This window comes from Coregonus lavaretus, assembly GCF_964263955.1.
Source record: "Coregonus lavaretus genome assembly, chromosome: 3".
Taxonomy (NCBI): Eukaryota; Metazoa; Chordata; class Actinopteri; order Salmoniformes; family Salmonidae; genus Coregonus; species Coregonus lavaretus.
In genome coordinates, this window is record NC_139990.1 from 18,035,182 (window position 1) to 18,059,689 (window position 24,508).

Below are 24,508 nucleotides of genomic sequence, written 5' to 3' on the forward strand. Positions count from 1 at the left end.
TGCTTTGGGGGTGTTTTTCTGCTAAAGGGACAGGACAACTTCACCGCATCAAAGGGACGATGGACGGGGCCATGTACCGTCAAATCTTGGGTGAGAACCTCCTTCCCTCAGCCAGGGCATTGAAAATGGGTCGTGGATGGGTATTCCAGCATGACAATGACCCAAAACACACGGCCAAGGCAACAAAGGAGTGGCTCAAGAAGAAGCACATTAAGGTCCTGGAGTGGCCTAGCCAGTCTCCAGACCTTAATCCCATAGAAAATCTGTGGAGGGAGCTGAAGGTTCGAGTTGCCAAACGTCAGCCTCGAAACCTTAATGACTTGGAGAAGATATGCAAAGAGGAGTGGAACAAAATCCCTCCTGAGATGTGTGCAAACCTGGTGGCCAACTACAAGAAACGTCTGACCTCTGTGATTGCCAACAAGGGTTTTGCCACCAAGTACTAAGTCATGTTTTGCAGAGGGGTCAAACACTTATTTCCCTCATTTAAAATGCAAATCAATTTAACATTTTTGACATGCGTTTTTCTGGATTTTTGTTGTTGTTATTCTGTCTCTCAATGTTCAAATAAAGCTACCATTAAAATTATAGACTGATCATGTCTTTGTCAGTGGGCAAATGTACAAAATCAGCTGGGGATCAAATACTTTTTTCCTTCACTGTACACTACCAAAAGTTTTAGAACACCTACTCATTCAAGGGTTTTTCTTTATTTTTACTATTTTCTACATTGTAGAATAATAGTGAAGAGATCAAAACTATGAAATAACACATATGCCGTCAGAACCGCCTCAATTCGTCAGGGCATGGACTTTACAAGGTGTCGAAAGCGTTGCACAGGGATGCGGGCCCATGTTGACTCCAATGCTTCCCACAGTTGTCAATTAGCTTTATGTCCTTTGGATGGTGGACCATTTCTTGATTCACACAGGAAACTGTTGAGCGTGAAAAACCCAGTTGCATTGCAGTTCTTGACACAAGCCGGTGTCCCTGGCACCCACTACCATACCCCGTTCAAAGGCACAAATATTTTGTCCTGCCCATTCACCTTCTGAATGGCACACATACAGTGGGGGGAAAAAAGTATTTAGTCAGACACCAATTGTGCAAGTTCTCCCACTTAAAAAGATGAGAGAGGCCTGTAATTTTCATCATAGGTACACGTCAACTATGACAGACAAAATTAGAGAGAAAAAATCCAGAAAATCACATTGTAGGATATTTTATGAATTTATTTGCAAATTATGGTGGAAAATAAGTGTTTGGTCACCTACAAACAAGCAAGATTTCTGGCTCTCACAGACCTGTAACTTCTTCTTTAAGAGGCTCCTCTGTCCTCCACTCGTTACCTGTATTAATGGCACCTGTTTGAACTTGTTATCAGTATAAAAGACACCTGTCCACAACCTCAAACAGTCACACTCCAAACTCCACTATGGCCAAGACCAAAGAGCTGTCAAAGGGCACCAGAAACAAAATTGTAGACCTGCACCAGGCTGGGAAGACTGAATCTGCAATAGGTAAGCAGCTTGGTTTGAAGAAATCAACTTTGGGAGCAATTATTAGGAAATGGAAGACATACAAGACCACTGATAATCTCCCTCGATCTGGGGCTCCACGCATGATCTCACCCCGTGGGGTCAAAATGATCACAAGAACGGTGAGCAAAAATCCCAGAACCACACGGGGGGACCTAGTGAATGACCTGCAGAGAGCTGGGACCAAAGTAACAAAGCCTACCATCAGTAACACACTACGCCGCCAGGGACTCAAATCCTGCAGTGCCAGACGTGTCCCCCTGCTTAAGCCAGTACATGTCCAGGCCCGTCTGAAGTTTGCTAGAGTACATTTGGATGATCCAGAAGAGGATTGGGATTTGTCAGATGAAACCAAAATAGAACTTTTTGGTAAAAACTCAACTCGTCGTGTTTGGAGGACAAAGAATGCTGAGTTGCATCCAAAGAACACCATACCTACTGTGAAGCATGGGGGTGGAAACATCATGCTTTGGGGCTGTTTTTCTGCAAAGGGACCAGGACGACTGATCCGTGTAAAGGAAAGAATGAATGGGGCCATGTATCGTGAGATTTTGAGTGAAAACCTCCTTCCATCAGCAAGGGCATTGAAGATGAAACGTGGCTGCGTCTTTCAGCATGACAATGATCCCAAACACACCGCCCGGGCAACGAAGGAGTGGCTTCGTAAGAAGCATTTCAAGGTCCTGGAGTGGCCTAGCCAGTCTCCAGATCTCAACCCCATAGAAAATCTTTGGAGGGAGTTGAAAGTCTGTGTTGCCCAGCGACAGCCCCAAAACATCACTGCTCTAGAGGAGATCTGCATGGAGGAATGGGCCAAAATACCAGCAACAGTGTGTGAAAACCTTGTGAAGACTTACAGAAAACGTTTGACCTGTGTCATTGCCAACAAAGGGTATATAACAAAGTATTGAGAAACTTTTGTTATTGACCAAATACTTATTTTCCACCATAATTTGCAAATAAATTCATTAAAAATCCTACAATATGATTTTCTGGAGAAAAAAAATCTCATTTTGTCTGTACCTATGATGAAAATTACAGGCCTCTCATCTTTTTAAGTGGGAGAACTTGCACAATTGGTGGCTGACTAAATACTTTTTTTCCCCACTGTACTCACGTGTGTGTATGTACAGTATATGATATAGGCTACTGCACTTTACGCACGACAGAAAAACATAAAAGCCCATAGATGTAGCTTGCTATATGTTTTCTTGGGTAAATAAATGAAACTAGCTCCAGTAGGCTAATTATTTTGAGTGTGAACTGTATTACTGTACAGTATTGTATTATACTGTATTATATGGACTGGAATTACGCACATCGTTCAAACCATGATAAAGCAGGAGAGAACATGCGATTCTGGTGCAGCACATGCGGCCTACAAAGTTACAAGTATAGGCTAGCGAATTTGATTTTAATTTTGAAATATAATAGGGCCTATTTGTATATTTAGTAGGCTGACGCGTATATACCTTTCATAATATTTCCCCTAATGTTATTAGCCTTCCTCTTTCTCTCTCTATTGTTGCTTCATTCCTTCCTCGCTTTCAAATTAAATTAAATAAGTTTCGATGTCCTTATCTTCATCATTCTAATGACATCCTTGAATAATATTTGACTAGAATTAGATGCAGAAGGCTTTCACTTCCCTTCACGAAGATTGATTGAATGGTTATGGGTCAGAATAAATAATTATTTAACTGTTCTATTGGCTGCTCTATTTAACATTCAGCAAAAAAAAAGCGCTTGTGGCCCTCTTCGAATATATTGGCCCAATAAAATGTCCAGCAAGCTATTCTAGTCTAGCTTTTCCTGCATAGGACTAAGGACCATTTTTTTTAAGGAAAGGCCAGTGGAGCACAGGTGCGTGCGTATTGCGCAAGAGACAGAGGCTATAAGTTAGATGCTTATTATGCATAACCCATCATTAATTTTCTAAATATAAGGCTAATACGGCATTGAATTTATTACCTGAAAGAGGTCAGCTAGGACATCTCTATATATTGCTATCAATCTAGATCAGGATTAACTATTTTGGATGCAATTTGAATAGAGTTGATGGAGAGAGAGAGAAAGACTGCGAGAGTGCTTGCGCCTGCAATGATGATTTTAAAGCAACGATATTCGAGTGATGGGCTGTTTTAAAATTTGTATTTATTTTTTTAAAACAAGGTGACCCCCGAAAGCCAGATGGAGATGGATAAATTAGACATGCATTCGGTCTTTATGTTACTGTAGCATAGACTATTCTGCAGCAAATGTAGGCCTACTGTCACAAGAAATGTTTTTACCATGATGAGGTAATACTATAGGTCTACATGCATTGTGAACTGCGCTCCATACTGAGATGGGCTGTCTGTCCCCACCCTGAGCGTTGATTCATCATGCAGAGGCCGTAGAGAAGCCAGATTTCGACATCCAATTCACGCCATACTGTTCATTATAAATAATATATGATAATTTACCGGTTTCTGCTGCCAGACCCAGTGATGGGCATATTTATGTTTTCAAAATAGTTTCAAAATAGTGAGTAGATTTACTGAGAGGATAAAGTGCTATGGAGAACATTGTCTTGTTGAGGCATGCACTTTAACCATAGTTTTGAAGCAGACAATGTTCTCAATGCTGTGGTTTAATACCTCAGTGGCCACAGGTCAGCTTGCCTTCATTCAGTTACACCTCCTAAAACAACTTCAATGAAAGGTGTTCACAGACACCTAGTAGTCTAGCGATTTAAGTTGCAAAATGTCTGTGCATGTTTTTTAATGTGCTTATGGGTCTGCCTGTGATGTTGTTTTACCCTAGCAGGCAGCCAGGCCAGCCGACCGGCAGAGGCCTCAGAACCAGCAGTAACGTCAGGGACAACGGGGCCTACAGCAGGGCCATCTGGGGGGTCGTCGGCATCAGAGGAGCAGAGTAACGGTCTTAAGAAACAGCGGACCAAAGACTACAACAATGGAGGAAGGGAGGAGTCAACAGCCCCTTCAGTCACTCAGGGAGCAGCAGCCAATGAACGGACTCAACCGGACGGTGGCGAGGCTGTGGAGGAGGGGCGGGGTCAGGGCGAGGGAGCCGAGGCCAGCACGGCAGCACAGGTGAGCGACAGGACGAATGTGAAAGATGAGGGGAAGGATGGCAGCAGGACATTGGGCTCAGGGGAGGAAGCTCCCCTTCCGGGTGGGCTGAACTCATCCACTCCTCGTCCTCAATCCTCCACTCCTCCAGACCTCCATGAGCCCAACAGCAACCTAGACTTTGACCTGTCCAGCGACAGTGACTCTGACTCTCTTAAGGGTAAACCACCCTCATCAGACAACGAGAGGGAGGGGGTGTCCAGCCAGACCAAGAAGTCCAAACAGGAAGGGGCGGAGCAGGCGGCAGTAGAGGAGCCTTCAGGCGGGGCTGGAGGAAAGAAGGGGGAGAGTAAGGAGAAGAGCACTGGGGAGAACAGCTCAGCGGTAGTAGGGGTGACCTCAGAGGAGACGTCAGGGTCAGGGGTTGTCTTCCCTCCAGACCCGGAGCAGGAGAACGGGCGTTCAGAACGGAGGGAGGCTGAGACAGAGTCCCAGAACAGTGAACAGTCAGGAGTCACCATGGGGGAGGAGTCTCTGGACCCGAGCATGGAGGAAGAGGAGGAGGAAGAGGAGGAGAAAGAGGAGGTGGATGTGGACAAGGATGACCACCTCATCTACCTAGAAGAGGTGTTGGAGCGTATCCATGGAGAATACTACGCCCGCTACGATGCCTTCCTCAGGAAGGAACGCCAAGAGACGCCTGACATCAGGAAGATCGTCCCGGAGCTGAAGGCCAGGAGCCTGGAGGGCACCACCATTGTTTTCTCTGGACTGTACCCCACCAACTACCCCATGGAGAGAACCAGGGAGAACTACCACGCCAAGGCCCTGGGAGCAAAGCTAGGCAAGGGCCTCCTTCTCAGCTCTAAAGACCCAGGCAGAACCACGCACCTCATTGCTGCTAGAGCAGGTGAGTTACTACCTACAGTGCCTTCAGAAAGTATTCACACCCCTTGACTTTTTCCACATTTTGTTGTCTTACAGCCTGAGATTTTGTGTCACTGACCTGCACACAATACCCCATAATGTCAAAGTGGAATTATGTTTTTAGAAATGTTTACAAATGAATTAAAAATGAAAAGCTGAAATGTCTTGAGTCAGTAAGTATTATACCCCTTTGTTATGGCAAGCCTAAATACGTTCAGGAGTAAAACTGTCTTTAACAAGTCACGTAATAAGATGCATGGACTCTGTGTGCAATAATAGAGTTTAAAATGCTTTTTAAATGACTACCCCATCTCTGTACCCCACACATCTCTAAGATCCCTCAGTCGAGCAGGGAATTTCAAACACAGATTCAACCACAGACCAGGGAGGTTTTCCAATGCCTCACAAAGAAGGGCACGTATTGGTAGATGGGTAAAAATATAAAAAGCAGGCATTTAATATCCCTTAGATTATGGTGAAGTTATTAATTACACTTTGAATGGTGTATCAATACACCCAGTCACTACAAAGATACAGGCGTCCTTCCTAACTCAGTTGTTGGAGAGGAAGGAAACCGCTCAGTGATTTCACTTTGAGGCCAATGATGACTTTAAAACAGGTACAGAATTTAATGGTTGTGATATGATAACTGAGGATGGATCAATATCATTGTAGTTATCTCACAATACTAACCTAAATGACAGAGTGAAAAGAAGGAAGCCTATACAGACACAAAATATTCCAAAACATGCATCCTGTTTGCAATAAGCCACTAAAGGAAAACTGCAAAAAAAAATGTGGCAAAGAAATTAACTTTATGTCCTGAATACAAAGTGTTATGTTTGGGGCAAATCCAACACAACACATAATTGAGTACCACTCTTTTTTTCAAGCATGGTGGTGGCAGCATCATGTTATGGGTATGCTTATAATCAGCAAGGACTAGGGAGTTTTTTTGTTGTTGATAAAAAGACACAGAATAGAGCTAAGCACAGGCAAAATCCTAGAGGAAAACCTGGTTCAGTCTGCTTTCCAACAGACTGGGAGACAAATTCAAGAGCAAATATACTCTGGAGTTACTTACCAAGATGACATTCAATGTTCCTGAGTGGCCTAGTTACAGTTTTGACTTAAATCGGCTTGAAAATCTATGGCAAAACTTGAAAATAGGTGTCTAGCAATAATCAACAACCAACTTGAGAAAGCTTGAAGAAGTTTAAAAATAAACATTAGCAAATATTGTACAATCCAGGTGTGCAAAGCTCTTAGAGACTTACCCAGAAAGACTCACAGCTGTAATCGCTGCCAAAGGTGATTCTAACATGTATTGACTCAGGGGTGTGAATACTTATGTAAATGAGATATTTCTGTATTTCATTTTCAATGCATTTGCCAAAATTTATAAAAACATGTTTTTACTTTGTAATTATGGGGTATGGTGTGTAGATGGGTGAGATTTTTTATTTTTAAATTAATTTTGAATTCGGGCTGTAACACAACAAAATGTGGAATAAGTCAAGTGGTATCCAGGCTCTGTCGTAGCCGGCCGCGACCGGGAGACCCATGGGGCGGCGCACAATTGGCCCAGCATCGTCCAGGGTAGGGGAGGGAATGGCCGGCAGGGATGTAGCTCAGTTGGTAGAGCATGGCGTTTGCAACGCCAGGGTTGTGGGTTCGCTTCCCACGGGGGGCCAGTATGAAAAATAAAAAAATGTATGTATGCACTCACTAACTGTAAGTCGCTCTGAATAAGAGCGTCTGCTAAATGACTAAAATGTAAATGTAAATGGTATGAATACTTTCTGAAGGCACTGTAAATACACTGAATATACAAAACATTAAGAACACCTGCTATTTGACAGACTGACCAGGTGAATCCAGGTGAAAGCTATGATCCCTTATTGATGGCACTTGTTAAATCCACTTCAATCAGTGTAGATGAAGGGGAGGAGACAGGTTAAAGAAGGATTTTTAAGACTTGAGACAATTGAGACATGGATTGTGTATGTCTGCCATTCAGAGGGTTAATGGGCAAAAAAAAGATGTAAGTGCCTTTTTGTTAGGTTCTAAATAAACAGAGTAAAATTCACGGACGAATAGGAAAAGCTCAAACCGAGTTTGTTCACCCACTGGGTCAAACAGCTGCATAAGACAAAGACATGTTTACACAAGCACGTATATTTATACCTTCCTCCTATGCTGAGTCTTCTCCTTGCACATCTGGACAGCCAATACATCTCTGTTGCTAGACAGGACTTTAGTGATGCCTGTACTTTCTCACTTCACCTGACCTGACCTCGGCCCAAATTCCTCACTCCTCCCCAACTCACGGCTGTCCTACCTTATCTGTTGACTGAAACCAGACTGTGGCCCTTCTCCTCTCCAAAGGACACCTGAGATTTAACAATAACATGTTCATCCTGCACTCCCCTTTCTCAGTAGATTCCATACCCTCAGTTCTAATATGGTAACGTGAATAACGATATTTCATATTTCAAGTTTAGAATTTAGTACCCAACACTTTGAATGGGGTATGGTAGTAGGTGCCAGGCACACCGGTTTGTGTAATGAACTGCAATGCTGCTGTGTTTTTCACGCTCAACAGTTTCCCGTGTGTATCAAGAATGTTCCTCCACCTAATGGACATCCAGCCAACTTGACACAACTGTGGGAAGCATTGGAGACAACATGGGCCAGCATCCCTGTGGAATGCTTTTGACACCTTGTAGAGTCCATGCCCTGACGAATTGAGGCTGTTCTGAGGCGGGGGGGTTATACTCTGTGTACCTGCATACCTACCCGAGTACCTTCCTGTCTGGTAAAGGCACCGTTTTTAAATGACTAAGTCTGTATCAATCATTGTAACAAACATCAACAGCCTGACTTGCCACTTTGTTTGGTAAGCCAAGTGGTGGGGCTGGGTAAGTGCATGTAGTTGTTTTAGAGCGTAGGCCTATTTGTGGTCCCCTCAGATTTGGGGTAAGCTTTTTGTATCCTATCTGCATAGAGACAGGTACAGGGATTCATGGTTTGTCCTCTGCTGAACTCTTGCCTACAAAGAAACAAAGTTCAGTTACAGCTTCATCAGTTTGACATAATGAGGGGAAGTCAGATCAGTGACCTGAAAACTAATAGAGGAAAGTCTGTATTCATTTGTTAAAGTCAATACTCTGCTCGTTGAGATGCAGCCTAATCAAACTTTATGATTTATCTGAACAGAATTAGATATTCAATCCATAGCCTTGGATATTATTTAATAAGAATAACAAAACCTTATTCTGAACTTTGGTTTATTGCATTTTAATCAGATTTCTCATTAAGTTTATTTATAATAGAGAAACATAACTCTGTTTGGGGAAAAGCAGGACATCTCTGAAGTGTCTCGAGGCTCCACAGTAATCTGTGTCTGTGGTCCGACAACACAAATCTTCATCTCATTCTGCAGACTTTCTCTGGAGTCCAGTTATTATAGCTGCTCATGTCCAAGCAGGGCTTATCCTCTTTACAGAAACACATCTTTAACAATTCCATTCAACTGTTATTCTGTGTAATAGCCTAGGCCTAACTAGAAATATGCGTTTTTGATATCCAACATGATGTAGCCTATCATTTATTCCTTATTTTAATTAAGGTTGAATCCATTAACATATTTGGCTTTTGTATAATCAGATATTGTTCAGTGATTATTCCACAGGGATGTCTAGCGGAAACAGAAGTGATGGATGCTCATACATAATGTTGTGGTAGAGAGGAGGTAGGGTCAGGTGAGACCGGGTCAGGTGAGACCGGGTCAACGTTGTGTTTCTTTCTGCTCTGCTGATTAGGGCTTTGGCTGTTATGGTATTTTGGGTAACGATTAATTGTCATTTTCATAATTGAAATGTTTGTTGATTTAAAAACAATATTGTGATGCATCATAATGCATATTTTTAAAATTAGCTACAACTTACTTAATGAATACAACATACAGCTTTTGTGACACCCCTGTCTCAAAAACAAGTGGTTTTGACTGGTTGGAGCTTTTGGAAATGAAGCTTCTCCTCCCGACCTTGCCGTTTGTAAAATAATTACCAACTTTACCCTTTTCATGTAACAATTTAAAACTGCTATTGGGTCAACTATATGCCCCTAAGTCACTCAGCACAACCTGTTGATTCAGGAGCTCAGGTGACACCATACGTCCAAAATGACACAGTCACCTCTCAACCACGTCACATCCTGTCCCCGGTGCATCAGAGCTGGTCTCCTTTTCACCTGGTTCACCATCCTCTCCACCGCATCAGAGCCAGTTCACTGTCTCCAGTGGTTGTCAACCTTCTGTTTATTAGTGATGGGGAGAAATAATTACATATCGGGATATTATTTTTGACGATATATCGGATCATTTTGACAATATCGCAATATTATTTTTGCTCTAGTTGGCTGTACCTGCACCAATACTCCAGTATTTTTCCTCCATAGCTTGTTCTCCATCTTTTTAAATAGGGAGACAATTTGTTTCCAGCACTTTTATTTCAATTACTGATCAAAGCATGTTTTCTCATGGCTTTCTTGTCCATCTGCAGCAGACATGGTGAGCAATATGTTTGGAACATCGAATCGCAATATAATCACAGTATCGAATCACAATACATATGGAATCGCAATACATATCCTATCGGCACTATAGGATCATGATAATATTGTATCATGTGGTCCCTAGCAATTCCCAGCCATACTGTTTATGCCGTCGTTAATTGAAGTCTGAGTGGTGAGGTAAAATCATAGGCGGAACACAACGCAGATGGATTAAATGATTAGTTGGAAACATATTGACTCTCTTGTCAACAGTGGAGGTCAGGTTACCGTCAACACAGGGAGAATCTCAATTGCATACTCCTTGCCTCCTTCTTAAAGGCCATTGGAGGAGAAGGTCAGAGGGGAGGGATCTTCCCCGTAGCCTGTTGATGCAGCATGTCAGATCAGAGTAGCACTACAGGGCCAGCCGTGTCAGACTCATTTACGTCCATAATGACATGATGATCACCTCTCAAACGCATCTGAGCCTGACCCCGGTTCACAACTCAAACACATTAGAGCCCGCCCCCCTGGTCCATAATCCTCTCAAACACATCAACCATCCCCCGCCCCCTGTTTCACTGGTCCAGGTCATTTCAAACGTCTGTTTATGCGGCTGTTAATTGCTCTTTTGGTAGAATAAAACAGTTGGCTTGTTCATAATCACCATCATTATCAGGTAGTGACTGGACTAGTGAGCGAGAGGACCGTTGGGTTCTGAGGCCAAACGAACAAGAGAAGAGCATAAAAAGCACACAAACTGCCTAAAGTAAAAATGTTTTCACTGAAAAGTCAAGTGATTTTCCTTCGCTAAGTAGATAATAATTAGCAAAGGAAAAAGCTGCTAATATCATTGCAAGTGTGTTTGTCTTTGTTAGGAAACATCAGGAGGAAGAGCACAGTATAATGGTTGTTGCTCACTGAGTCAAATCACATTTAAACAAGGCAACAGCAAACATGTCGGCCCCCACGAATGAGGACGATTGAGATATCGCGTGTGACTGACTTAACAAACTTCAGTTAATTACTATAGCGCCAATCAGTGTAATTTTGTAAATGCCAGATCTCTATGGCAAGACGCATCATTCACCCAAGTTTTGACAAAATCGTGCAAGTGCCATCTGAGATATCGCAGGTGACTAACGTACAAACACACTAACGTACTAACGTACTGAGACAGATCCACAGTCATCGTGGGGGGACAATTATGGTTGGAAACTACACTACATGACCAAAAGTATGTGGACACCTGCTCATTGAACATCTCATTCCAAAATCATTAATATGGAGTTGGTCCCCCGTTTGCTGCTATAACAGCCTCCACTCTTCTGGGAAGGCTTTCCATTAGATGTTGGAACATTGCTGCGGGGACTTGCTTTCATTCAGTTGGGCGATTAGGCCTGGCTTGCAGTCGGTGTTCCAATTCATCCCAAAGGTGTTCAATGGGGTTGAGTTCAGGGCTCTGTGCAGGCCAATCAAGTTCTCCACACCGATCTCGACAAACTATTTCTGTATGGACCTCGCTTTGTGCACGGGGGCATTGTCATGCTGAAACAGGAAAGGGCCTTCCCCGGACTGTTGCCACAAAGTTGGAAGGACAGAATCGTCTAGAATGTCATTATGTGCTATAGCGTTAAGATTTCCCTTCACTGGAACTGAGGAGCCTGAACCATGAAAAACAGCCTCATACCATTAGTCCTCCTCCACCAAACTTTACAGTTGGCACTATGCATTGGGGCAGGTAGCGTACTCCTGGCATCCGCCAAACCCAGATTAATCGGACTGCCAGATGGTGAAGCGTGATTCATAACTACAGAGAATACGTTTCCACTGCTCCAGAGTCCAATGGCGGCGAGCTTTACACCACTCCAGCCGACACTTGGCATTGCACATGGTGATTTTAGGGTTCTGTGAGCTTGTATGGCCTAGCACTTCGCGGCTGAGCCGTTGTTGCTCCTAGATGTTTCCGCTTCACAATAACAGCACAATGTTCCATTATGGTATCAGGTTTCTAATGGAGAAAGCAATGCTGTGTTGATGACTGTTGATGAATGCCATGGATGCATCCTTAATGGTACCCTATTCCCTTTATACAGTACACTACTTTTGACCAGAGCCCCAAGGGCCAATTTGGGACTCAGGCCATGTTGGGAAGAAACAGGCTGGAATAGGGGGCGAAAAGATAATGGCACTTCTAACTGTTCCAGGAACATCATCTGATCGACACCTTCAACCTCAACATCTAGCAGAGAGAAAGGTTTAATGTGATGGTGAAGTGATACTATGATGTTTTCTCTCTGTTCATCCCTATTAGCCTATTAAACAAGCTAACTGTAAGTCGCTCTGGATAAGAGCGTCTGCTAAATGACTTAAATGTAAGCTATAAGACTCATCACTGTACATCTAGATTATGACGTCTCTCTCTAGCGAGCTAAGCCATCATGAATATTAGGCCTACTTAAAGGAAAATGTCACCCCAAAAATATATTTTGACATTTGTTTCATTAGTCCATTGTTGATATAGCCCCAAAATGTTTTGCATGTTAGTAATCAAGTTTTCAAGATGTATAACTTTCAAAATACCGAAATACAACGGTATTTCTCTATTTTGAAAGTTAGATATCTTGAAAACGTGGTTGCTAATGTCGTAGAAATATTTGACTCAAAAGACTGGAGCTTGTGAATCCAAAAATGTGACTTTATTATTTGCGTAACAAAGCCGAGCCACTCCATGGAACGGCTGTCTCTCTTTGGCTTAGAGCTCCCTTTTATACACATGCATAATCATGTTACATAGCATATACAGTCACTCCCCTTAGGGCAAATGATGAACTTATTTTAGTGTCACTCTACCCTTATCTTTCAACGTCCAGATGTCACATGTGGTTTACTCCAAAAAGCCATTGGCGCTTTTCCATATGAGGCCTCTCTCATATCTCATTATATTGGTGGCAGACCCCCTCTTAAAAATAATGCACATACATACATTAAGGCATGGTTACACACTGTATTGGCTATTTCCTTATTTAAACATGCATCTGGATTATAGAATGTCAATCATGTTTACTATATTTTACCTTTGACATTTCCCAACATTTTGCCTTAATGATACATCATCATTTATTAACATACTAACATGCAAAACATTTTGGGGCTATATCAACAATGGACTAATAAAACAAATGCCAAAATATAGTTTTTGGGTGGAGTTTGCCTTTAAGTGATGAACCCAGAGAGCCATATAACCTACAGTACATATTCTGTTCTGAATTTAATCAACCGAACAGAGAATAGCCTAAGCTGTTTCTTTATTGCTTTTCTCAGCTTTAACATTAGCATATTCTGGTCCCTAATGGGCATAGAGGCTATCATACTAGCCTCTTTGAGATATTAAACTGTCATTTGGATTGTGAAATGGATTCTAGTGTAACCGATCATCAGCATGAGGGTCTTGGGCTATTGAATCTGTTCATGGCTAGTTATGGCTTGCACAGTGAAGACACTGTGACCAAGTAAGCTGTACAATTACCAGGTGTTACTGATTGATGAACACATACATCTATAAGACAGACATCACTAGCTTGTTGTTCCATTAAAATCCTGTCACGATAGCTGTGGTTTCAATTTGGTCTAGCTAAGCACTCTGTTGGCGTTCAATCAAATGGCACTATCAAAGTTCCTACTGACTGAAATGAGGTTTGGTTTGTATTGCTAACATGGCCAAGCCTTCTAAAGATAGAAGACCAGTGTTCTCTTTTCAATTATAAAGGTGTGAAGATTCCATTAACAAGACAAGCAGGCCTGGACAATGAATACAACTTTGTTTTTAGATTATCCTGGAACATTCATGTACTTTAAGATGGGAGACTGGTTTCACATGTCTAGTATGCAGGGAGGTAGAGGGGCAGACGGACCCTTTCAGTCCCATTTAAAAGTAACTCACATAGGCACCTCTTCAGCCATTACAGAGACACGTGAACAACCTTTCTCTGCAGGTCTGAGAGACACAGGCTTTATAGAGCCACCTCACCTCCTGACTCTACAAATGTCACAAGTACCTTCCTGCTCTTGGAAACACATTGACTTCAATGGTGCTACTCTGAAAGAGGAGCAGGGAAGAATAGTCTGGCTGGGCCAACCAGCCAAACAGATGATCTTCCTTCTGGTCTTTCGATGTAGCATCAATGTGGCTGGCTGGCTGACTGACAGGCGGATGTCATGTCTCTAAAGGAATAATAGCCCAGCATGATAATGTTGTTCCTCATCCAATCCAACGTGCCCTCAGACATCATCAAGCACAGGAAGTGGCAGGCAGCATTGCCGTCAGCTGCACTTTGCAATCAACTGTATCTGGAGGCTCAACAAGCTCTGTACGTCAGAACTGGACAAAATCAACCACAGAGAGGAGGAGGGAGAAGAAGAGAGAGCACGTAGGGCACAGCAGCATACAGGGGCCCACTTCATGTGAAGAGGAAATGTTAAGAAGATGCCACTGTGTGGGCTGTCGGTACAAGGGCCTGAGTGACACAGTCATTGTGTGGGCTTTCGGTACAAGTGCCATTCATTGTACTGGGATTGATATAGCTTATTGATTAGGTGATTGGTTATTTAATTGCATCTTAAGACACTGGTCAAGACCACCATGCCATGAAACACAACAATCCAGACAGGGCAGGGAGACACACAGAGCAGACGGGCAGGGAGGCAGACTGGGTAGGGAGGCAGGGAAGGGTGCTCTGGAGCAGGCAGCTGAGAGCATGCACCGCATGACTAGAAAAGCACTGCCAGGCCTATGGGAAATGGTTTATTTTGTAGTGATTTAAATAAAAAAGAAGGGAGAGATTCTGCTGTAATTTTGAGAATGGTTGACCTCTTCTGATTTCCATGTAGTCCATGGGCTCGGGCTCACTCTGGGTGACAATGTCTCATAGTGATTTTCTTGAAGGTCTATGTCGCTAGAGTTGGATGATGTGTAATAGCAGTGTAGCAATGGTACTTTTCTCTGTTTTCACTCTTTCTTTCATTCCTCCATCCCATTAACTTTTCCCATAGGGATTTTCCCATATGACAAACAATGTCAGTATACAACAAGTTATTGCTCATTTAGTGCCTTCAGAAAGTATTCACACCCCTTTACTTTTCTACATTTTGTTGAATTTACAATGGCTACAATTATGATTTTGTGTCACTGATCTTCACACAATACCCCATAATGTCAAAGTGGAATTATGTTTTTAAAATGAAAAGCTGAAATGTCTTGAGTCAGTAATTATTTAACCCCTTTGTTATGGCAAGCCTAAAGTTCAGGAGTAAAAGTGTGCTTAACAAATCGCATAATAAGTTACCGGAGAGGAAGGAAACTGCTCGGAGATTTCACCATGAAAGCCAATGGTGATTTTAAAGCCGTTACAAAGTTTTTAATGGTTGTGATATGAGAACTGAGGATGGATTAACAACAATGTAGTTACTCCACAATACTAACCTAAATGACAAAGTGAAAAGAAGGAAACCTGTACAGAAAAAAAATATTCCAAACATGCATCCTGTTTGCAACAAGGCACAAGTAATACTGCAAAAAAATGTGGCAAAGAAATTAACTTTTTGTCCTCAATACAACAGCGTTATGTTTGGGGAAATCCTAGAGGAAAACCTGGTTCAATCTGCTTTCCAGTAGACACTGGGAGACATTCACCTTTTCAGCAGGACAATAACCTAAAACACAAGGCCAAATCTACACTGGGGTTGCTTACCAAGACGACACTGAATGTTCACGAGTGGCCTAGTTACATTTGTCAAAGTTTAAAATGTATCAGGGTTTCCATTTTAAAGCAATTTATATTCTGATATGTAAAGAAGTCAAAGTTCTGTTGACCTCAACATTCTGTAATTGTGTCTGATGGATACTGTAAATCTAAGCTTTCCAATGATATATGATTAAAGGGTATACATGAGCAATAACTTGCTGTATACTGACATTGTTTGTCATATGGTAAAATCCCTATGGAAACATGGAGGGATGAAAGAGGGTGATAACAGAGAGAGCTGCCATTGCTGCACTGCTATCACACATTTTCCAACTCAAGGGACAAAGACCTTCAAGAAAATCGTCACCCAAATTGTGGGGTCTGGCCCATGGGCTAATTGTTTTAGCTTCCTTTTTATAATTTATTTTGTTCAGCAATCTCAAATCTCAGCATTGGCAGTCAGATCATATTCAGAGGATTTGGCTGTCTGGCCGCTCTTGCTATGCAGTCTCAAGGCTGACCTCTTGTTGTTCTGGATTACTGGCTTATAGCTAGCTACACAGTCAGTATTAGTTTGACACACCTAATCAATTTGGGGAGAATATATGGCAAAAAATAAAAGGCATTCGATGTGCAGAGCAGAGTCAGTATTTGCTGTTGTGGGATGGGCTAACCTTGTGTTAATTAGGTACGGTGCTCTGATGATGTACAGTGCTGCGCTGAGATGCAGGTCTCTGTCTCTGTGTGTCAGACAACAATAATCCGTCTGAACTGACTTAATGCCAATAAAACAGAAACTGGTTGTCAGTGGAACCTAATGGATTGGTGAAAAATGAAATTCTTCAGGACAATTGTTAATTGGCTTTGAATGTATGGTTGAGGTTACACCCCGAAAGTGTTGGTTTTAACAATAAAATCGACTTCCATTTGCATCCGAGAGTTGCTGTATATTTCTCTTTTCAGTTTGCTCCTCTGTTTATGCAGCTTGGTTGTTAAAGTGGAACTGACAGCATTGTAACTACTTTGCAGATATGAAACAAACAGAATCATATTAGTCAAAAATATTAAATTCCCAGTTTATGCTTCGAAACCAACTTTCTAAGAGGGTTTAAAAATAGGTTATACATTACTCAAAATTCCATGACCTGTGCAGTAAGGCATTGTTGGCAGAATAAATGAATGCAGTTCAATGCATGATTAATGTAATTCACCAATACATTTCTTGGTAGTACCAAAAATATTGCTTTCAGGTTGTAAATCACAGCTGGCCTGGTACATTGTTTGCTGCCTCCACCCATTCGGGATGCACCGTTTCAGTTTCAATGACTCAATATTTTGAACAAAAGTGGACGACTGTAACTAAGGCTGGGAATGTCAATACAATCAAACTAGCAAGGCCAATGATCACAAGTCAGTCATAACGTGGCTAGTAGTCTAGCTCATGCGTCAAACCCAAGGCCCGCGGGCCGAATAGGACACAATGAGTCAACATTACAGCCTGATGGGCTCGCATTGGTGAATTCAACTTCAATTGCGCTGCTTTCGTGTGTCCTGTTTACAGTACGCAGCGGAGGGAAAGTGTACAGACCCGTGCCACAGTCCTAGCTAGGCTACTAACATGTTGCAGTCTGGCTTCGGTTTTTAAAGCTTGACAATGAATAACCAAAAACCAAAACCTGCAGCAAAACACCATTCAAAGGAGAAATATGTAGGTCTATTACAGCAACATTTGAGCAGCAGGCTACTCAACTACAATACATTTTGAGTGCACCATCCAGCAATGCTGCATTCAATTGCACAGGTGATCCATGCAGTGCAAAAAACATGTTACAACAACCTATAACTACGTTTTTGTTATGCACATCTGCAAGCATAGCAGCAAAGGCTGGACAAATATTGTTTATCTCTTTTTGTTTTAATATGTTCAAATGCTATATACAGCATCCTATGTACTTAAGTGGATGTTATAAAACCATATATTTTCTAATAAAACAATGCCCAGTTTGGGTCGCAGTTGCAAGTTCTTTTTGTAAAATCAAATAAGCTATGTCTGGCCCGCAAATTAGTTTAGTTTTTTCAATATGGCCCGTGCGCTGAATGAGTTTGACACCCCTGGGCTAGCATATCTATTTATGTAGCTTTTTATTTAGCAAGTTAAAAACACAGAGCGTAACTTTTGCTAGCTAGCTATGTCATGCCACCTCTTTAAGGAACACCTGGGATAGGATAAAGTAATCCTTCTAACCCCCCCCCCCCCCCCCTTACCCCACCCCAAAAAAAAATATATTGTATTTGTAAAGTGGTTAGCCCACTGGCTATAAGGTGAATGCACCAATTTGTAAGTCGCTCTGGATAAGAGTGTCTGCTAAATGACGTAAATGGAAGAGTGAGTGAGTGACTAACTTTTTCCCCTCATATCGTTTTTGGGTGGCATTTGGTTAGCTAGCCAGAAATGTGAATCGCTTTGCTAGCTAGTTAGCTATGCTGAACTTGAACTCTCTCTTAGTTGTCAATCAAATGTATTTTGCATCGATCAAATGGGCGGGCAGGTAAGTTCCCATTCAGTTGTCAGAACGTGGGTTGGGACAAGCATGCATTGGCAAGCAAGCTGAACAAGTTTGAGAGGGTTTAGCTAATGTTCCCTCGTTAGATTTTAGCTCATCTCGCTCTGGCTAGCATTAGTTGTTGATCTTGTTGTTGTTGATGTGCATAGGCAACTGAGGGAGAGAGAGCCTACCTTTTCATGGTTGTTTCATCAATAGGACTGTGAAGTTCCCAAATGTAAGAGGACTCCTGTGGTATTTACATATTTGCAGAAATCCATTTGGGTGTGTTTTGTGGCTCTTGGTGAATACGTTTGTAATGATCTAAAGTCGCGCTGTTGCTACTGCTTGTAAACACACAGTCCAGTTCAAAGTTAATCATGTCCGGCCCATGTGGCAAATGGTTTATTTGCATATAAGCCTACTGTAGTGCTCTGATTGGCTATGGCGCAACGGTCTGCTTTGACTCCGGTCCTGGACAAAACCTATGTTTTTATTAGGTTTTATTTACTGCAGGGTCTATTAATTGTTCAAACACACGCCCGCTTTCCCTCTCTATATTGCTACAGAATTTTCACAAATGCCTTACCATACACTTTAAGTTTGGTATCTAGCAACAGACAGTATCCTGTTTTCTCTTCTTGATTGACTGATTGGTTGATTGACCCTCTCTCTCTCCTCGTCTCTCTCTCTCAGGTACCGAGAAGGTGCGTCAGGCCCAAGGCTGTAAACATCTACATGTGGTGAATCCTGACTGGCTGTGGGGATGTCTGGAGCGCTGGGAGAGGGTGGAGGAATCACTGTATCCACTGAAGGAGGACTACACCAAAACCCAACGGTATACAGACACACACACACACACACACACACACAAAGTCTCACACACACACACACACACACACAAAGTCACAACAGTACACACACTCGCACATTTATCTGATGGTGTTTGTCTTTCTGTCTTTAGGAGCAACAGCCCAGCCGCGTTCCCTGACCTCCAAGGGACCTTCCAGAACCCCCTGTTCCCCCCCGCTCCCCTCCACCACCACCGCCCCTCTCCAGCTGCCCCTGAGGTGCGGACGTACGACCCGGTCACAGGGAAGCTGATTCGCCGCGGGCCTCAGCCCTCCAGACCACCATCTTACCTCCAGGCCTCCATGTCTGCTGCCCACTGCGACCAGACCTCGCTCAGGTACTGACCTGGCAATTCAACTGTGTTCACAACTGTGCGTGGTGTGTACTTTTTGACTTTTTAACAAAGTGCACACATCAGCCATGGTGATCACAGATGATGATGGATGACATGCGTGTTCAGATCTGTCCTCTTTTTCTGTGGTGCTCCATCAGATGTATTGATATTTGGGATCGATGGTTGGCTTTTCAGTGATTCTAAGTACCTAGTAAGTCTTCTTGCCCCCGTCATGGCTAGATGAGCAAGGACACCGGGTCTCGTACCAGTTACAACGTTCTGGAACGCAGCTTGTGTCTGACCTGTCTGTCTGTCTCTTTGCTCTAATGGCTGCTATAGGACGGCAGGTAGCCTAGCATTTAAGAGCGTTGGGCCAGTAACCGAAAGGTCGCTGGTTTGAATCACCGTTCCGAATAGGTGAAAAATCTGTCTATGACCTTGAGCAAAGCACTTAACCCTAGTTCAGCGTTTCCCAAACTCTGTCCTCCGGACCCCAAGGGGTGCACGTTTTGGTTTTACTCTAGCACTGAACAGCTGATTTAAAATAATCAAAGCTTGATGATGAGTTGGTTATTTGAATCAGCTTTGTAGTGTTAGGGCAAAAACCAAAACGTGCACCCCTTGGGGTCCCGAGGACCGAGTTTGGGAAACCCTGCCCTAATTGCTCCTGTAAGTCGCTCTGGATAAGAGCATCTGCTAAATCAAGGTTTCACAAACTCAGTCCTGGGACCCCCCCTGGGTGCACGTTTTGGTTATTGCCCTAGCACTACACATCTGATTCAAATAACCAACTCATCATCAAGCTTTGATTATTTTAATCAGCTGTTTAGTGCTAGGGCACAAACCAAAATAAGTGCATCCAGGGTGGGCCCCAGGACCAAGTTTGGGAAACCCTGTGCTAAATGACTAAAATGTAAATGTATTGCCTTACATTTAGTAGACGCCGGGCCCTGTAGACAGACGAGCTCTGAAAACTCTGTCAGCGTTCAGAAGCTGTAACACTCAAAACGACAACTCTGGCAACGACAACTCTGGCAGCGCTTACAGCTGTAACGTAGAGAACAATGTCTGGCCTGTTAATCATATTTCTATTAGGAGGCCGGGAACCACCTGTCTGTCTAGGAGCCGAGCAGCAGGTGTTTATGCTGCACGGCGGCTCCCCGACCGACCAAACCAGCCATCTCTGAGCATTAATTTAGAGTTGTGTCGAAAGTGAGAATATATTTTCTGTTAGAGGGAGAAGTGCCTACCAGTCAAAAGTTTGGACACACTTACTTATTCAATGGTTTGTCTTTAATTTTTTTACAATTTCCTACATTGTAGAATAATAGTGAAGACATCAAAACTATGAAATAACACATACGGAATCATGTAGTAACCAAAAAAGTGTTGAACAAATCAAAATATATTTTAGATTTTAGATTCTTCAAAGTAGCTACCCTTTGCCTTGATGACAGCTTTGCACACTCTTGGCATTCTCTCAATATATATATATACAGCCCTGGTCTGAGAGGCCCACAGCCTGTATGCTGTGTGTGCTCTTTTCCTTCTATTGCCAAATGGGATTTTCTCCTAAAATCCATCTATACATGAATCTCAGGCTCTAAATACAAATCTGAGCGTCGTATAGTCAGGTGGGCGTTGGCAGCTTTGGGATTGTTCTCCTGGAATTAAATGATTAGACGATTCCTGCTGGAGTTTCTGCCTGTTCATTATGTTCTACAGCTAGAGGTGAAGATAAATTCACATGTTAATGCTGGAATGGTCTGTTTTGGCGGAGAAATAAAACACTGGGGTTATGATGAATGTGAGGGGAAACTGCTCATAAGTCAGCGAGCAGCTACAATAAGTTTTAGTTGTAATAACAGATTTTTACTTCCCAGTCCAACGTAAAGGTTGTGTATTACTTGCGGTATTTGCATGTATTTCTGTTTTCAGTAGTGTAGGTAGCTTCTTTACCCATAGTTTGTCAAGATTCAATCTGTCTCACTTTAGAAAACCCTCTGTCCCTCCTATGTGAGTCACCAAAAGCTTCTCTGTCACCTCAATTGGCAGGTACAAAATAGTTAACATCCTAGGCTTGGTGTTGATGGTCAAATGTTTTCCTTTGAGCTGGCTTCAAATGTTGTGAAAAGTTTTCATCTCTAAATTGGCTGGCATCTGTTTACCAGACGGTCTCTCCCGGTGTCTCCTTAACTTTCTGCTTTGAGACAGATATGTCATGTTAATAACATCATAATGAAACTTCGCAGCAGAGCATGGTGCTGTATTATGCATGCTGAGTCACAGGGAGGCAGAGTTTTAGTCACACACATACACACACACACAGTGAGGCACAATGCTGAATTTTTGTTACATAAAACCCAAATTAGAGTGAAATCATCAAAGAAGCTCAGCGCCCAATTAGAGACTGCCAGGAGGAAGTGCTGCCGCCTGCAGTGCATACTGGGTGATGTGGAGTGTCGTTCCCCTCTTAATCGCTCAATACTTTCTTGGTTTCTGAACTAAATGTTCCTCTCTACATCACCACTCAGTGGGACCAGCCAGTCTCGCCTATTTATCCTCAGCTAGCTACACCCCTGTTCTCAACAAGGTCCTCTAACCAGATCTAACATGACAGTAGTGAGACGTGCCAACCTCAGGGCTGTCTACCCTATCCCAAACAGATATTATTTTTAGAGCCCAACCTATATTTTTTTGTATCCGATAACGATTCCGAATTTTACGGGGGACTAACGTACCGATATATCTGCCGATTTACTTTGGGGATTTGAAAAAGTTTTGTTTTTCAACACTAAATTCTCATAAATTGCCATCTAAAAGAGCAATTGCCAATAACTATGCTTCAAATGTTGATGTCATACATTGTGACAATAATGACACATCGTGAGAATGGCCGCACGTGTTCAGATCAGCATGAGATTCTCTTTTTGCATCCTATTTATTGAATATCGGTTATCGGTGGAATTATTGGCCGATACCATTATATCGGTAAAAGGCCAATATCGGCCAATTTAATATCGGTGAACCGATTTTATATCAGTCGGGCTCTAATTATTTTCCTAGCCTCACCTTGGCTCCACACACACAGCCTCATATTGGCCGTCCTCAGATATCCTATAGCCTAAACATTCTGCCAAACATGCTTTCTAAGCCTCACTCCTTAGGAGCTCCTTGTAGCGTATCCAAGGACGCTTCTGGGTTCTCCTTCATCTGTAAAATGCTAAACAGTAGCAAATACCAGTCATGTGGTCCTCTGTAACTCAATTGGTACAGCATGGCGCTTGTAATGCCAGGGTAGTGGGTTCGATCCCCGCGACCACCCATACGTAAAAATGTATGCACATATGACTGTAAGTCGCTTTGGATAAAAGCGTCTGCTAAATGGCTTATTATTATTATTATTATTATTATTATTATTATTATTATTATTATTGGGAGAAGTGTTGTACAAACATCCTTCACAATGTGACTGGACAGGAGGAGTTTGCTTAAAATAGACTAATCAGATTCGTCAATGAAGGGCAATATTATAAGTATTTTGAGTAGACCTCATTTAGAACGTGTTATGTATCCTGTTTGGCTTTAAATGAAGGGAATATATCTGTAATTTCCTACTATCCCAGTCGATCTCTCTCTGGTCTGCAAACCACTGGGAAATGTCTAATTTTCACAGCGTTTAAAGGCCCGGAAGTTGCACCCCTCCTCCCGTCTTCCCTCCCTCCCTCCTCCTCCTCTCCCTCAACCCTCCTCCTCTTTCCCTCCTTCCCTACTTGTTCTCCCTCTACACTCTGTGGTACACATCACAGATGCGTCCTGCTACGGGTCGACGTTGTCCTAGATTAAAAACGGACAGTTTAATACGTAACACCATATCTTTGAAAACACACACACACACAAACTTGGAGATTACTGTCCGCTCCAGCCTCAATAATGTGTTTGTGGCCAACCACATTTCACCTACCTTTTTAACAGGACTTTTATATACACTACCGTTCAAAAGTTTGGGGTCACTTAGAAATGTCCTTGTTTTTGAAAGAAAAGCACATTTTTTGTCCATTAAAATAACATCAAATTGATCAGAAATACAGTGTAGACATTGTTAACGTTGTAAATGGCTATTGTAGCTGGAAACGGCTGATTTTTAATGGAATATCTACATAGGTGTACAGAGGCCCATTATCAGCAACCATCAATCCTGTATTCCAATGGCACGTTGTGTTTGCTAATTCAAGTTTATCATTTTAAAATGCTAATTGATCATTAGAAAACCCTTTTGCAGTTATGTTAGCACAGCTGAAAACTGTTGTGCTGATTAAAGAAGCAATAAAACGGGCCTTCTTGAGACTAGTTGAGTATCTGGAGCATCAGCAATTGTGGGTTCGATTACAGGCTCAAAATGTCCAGAAACAAATAGCTTTCTTCTGAAACTCGTCAGTCTATTCTTGTTCTGAGAAATTAAGGCTATTCCATGTGAGAAATTGCCAAGAAACTGAGGATCTCGTACAACGCTGTGTACTACTCCCTTCACAGAACAGCGCAAACTGTCTCTAACCAGAATAGAACGAGGAGTGGGAGGCCCCGGTGCACAACTGAGCAAGAGGACAAATACATTAGTGTCTAGTTTGAGAAACCGACGCCTCACAGGTCCTCAACTGGCAGCTTCATTAAACAGTACATGCAAAACACCAGTCTCAACGTCAACAGTGAAGAGGCGACTCCGGGATGCTGACCTTCTAGGCAGAGTTGCAATGAAAAAGCCTTATCTCAGACTGGCCAATAAAAAGAAAAGATTAAGATGGGCAAAAGAACACAGACACTGGACAGAGGAAGATTGGAAAAAAGTGTTATGGACAGACGAATTGAGGTGTTCGGATCACAAAGAACAACATTTGTGAGACGCAGATCAAATGAAAAGATGCTGGAGGAGTGCTTGATG

At 42.5% G+C, this 24,508-nt stretch overlaps 1 protein-coding gene across 2 annotated transcripts in view; it reads left to right on the plus strand.

Moving 5' to 3' along the window:
* The window catches only part of LOC311123077 (RNA polymerase II subunit A C-terminal domain phosphatase-like), a 111,544-nt gene that overhangs the window by 15,640 nt on the left and 71,396 nt on the right, over positions 1-24,508 (plus strand). For both annotated transcript variants that reach the window (XM_084158137.1, XM_084158138.1), the window contains 3 exons: positions 4,344-5,522; positions 19,080-19,221; positions 19,348-19,572. In XM_084158137.1, coding sequence (XP_084014263.1) covers positions 4,344-5,522; positions 19,080-19,221; positions 19,348-19,572 — 1,546 coding nt within the window. The remainder of the gene's footprint in view (positions 1-4,343; positions 5,523-19,079; positions 19,222-19,347; positions 19,573-24,508) is intronic.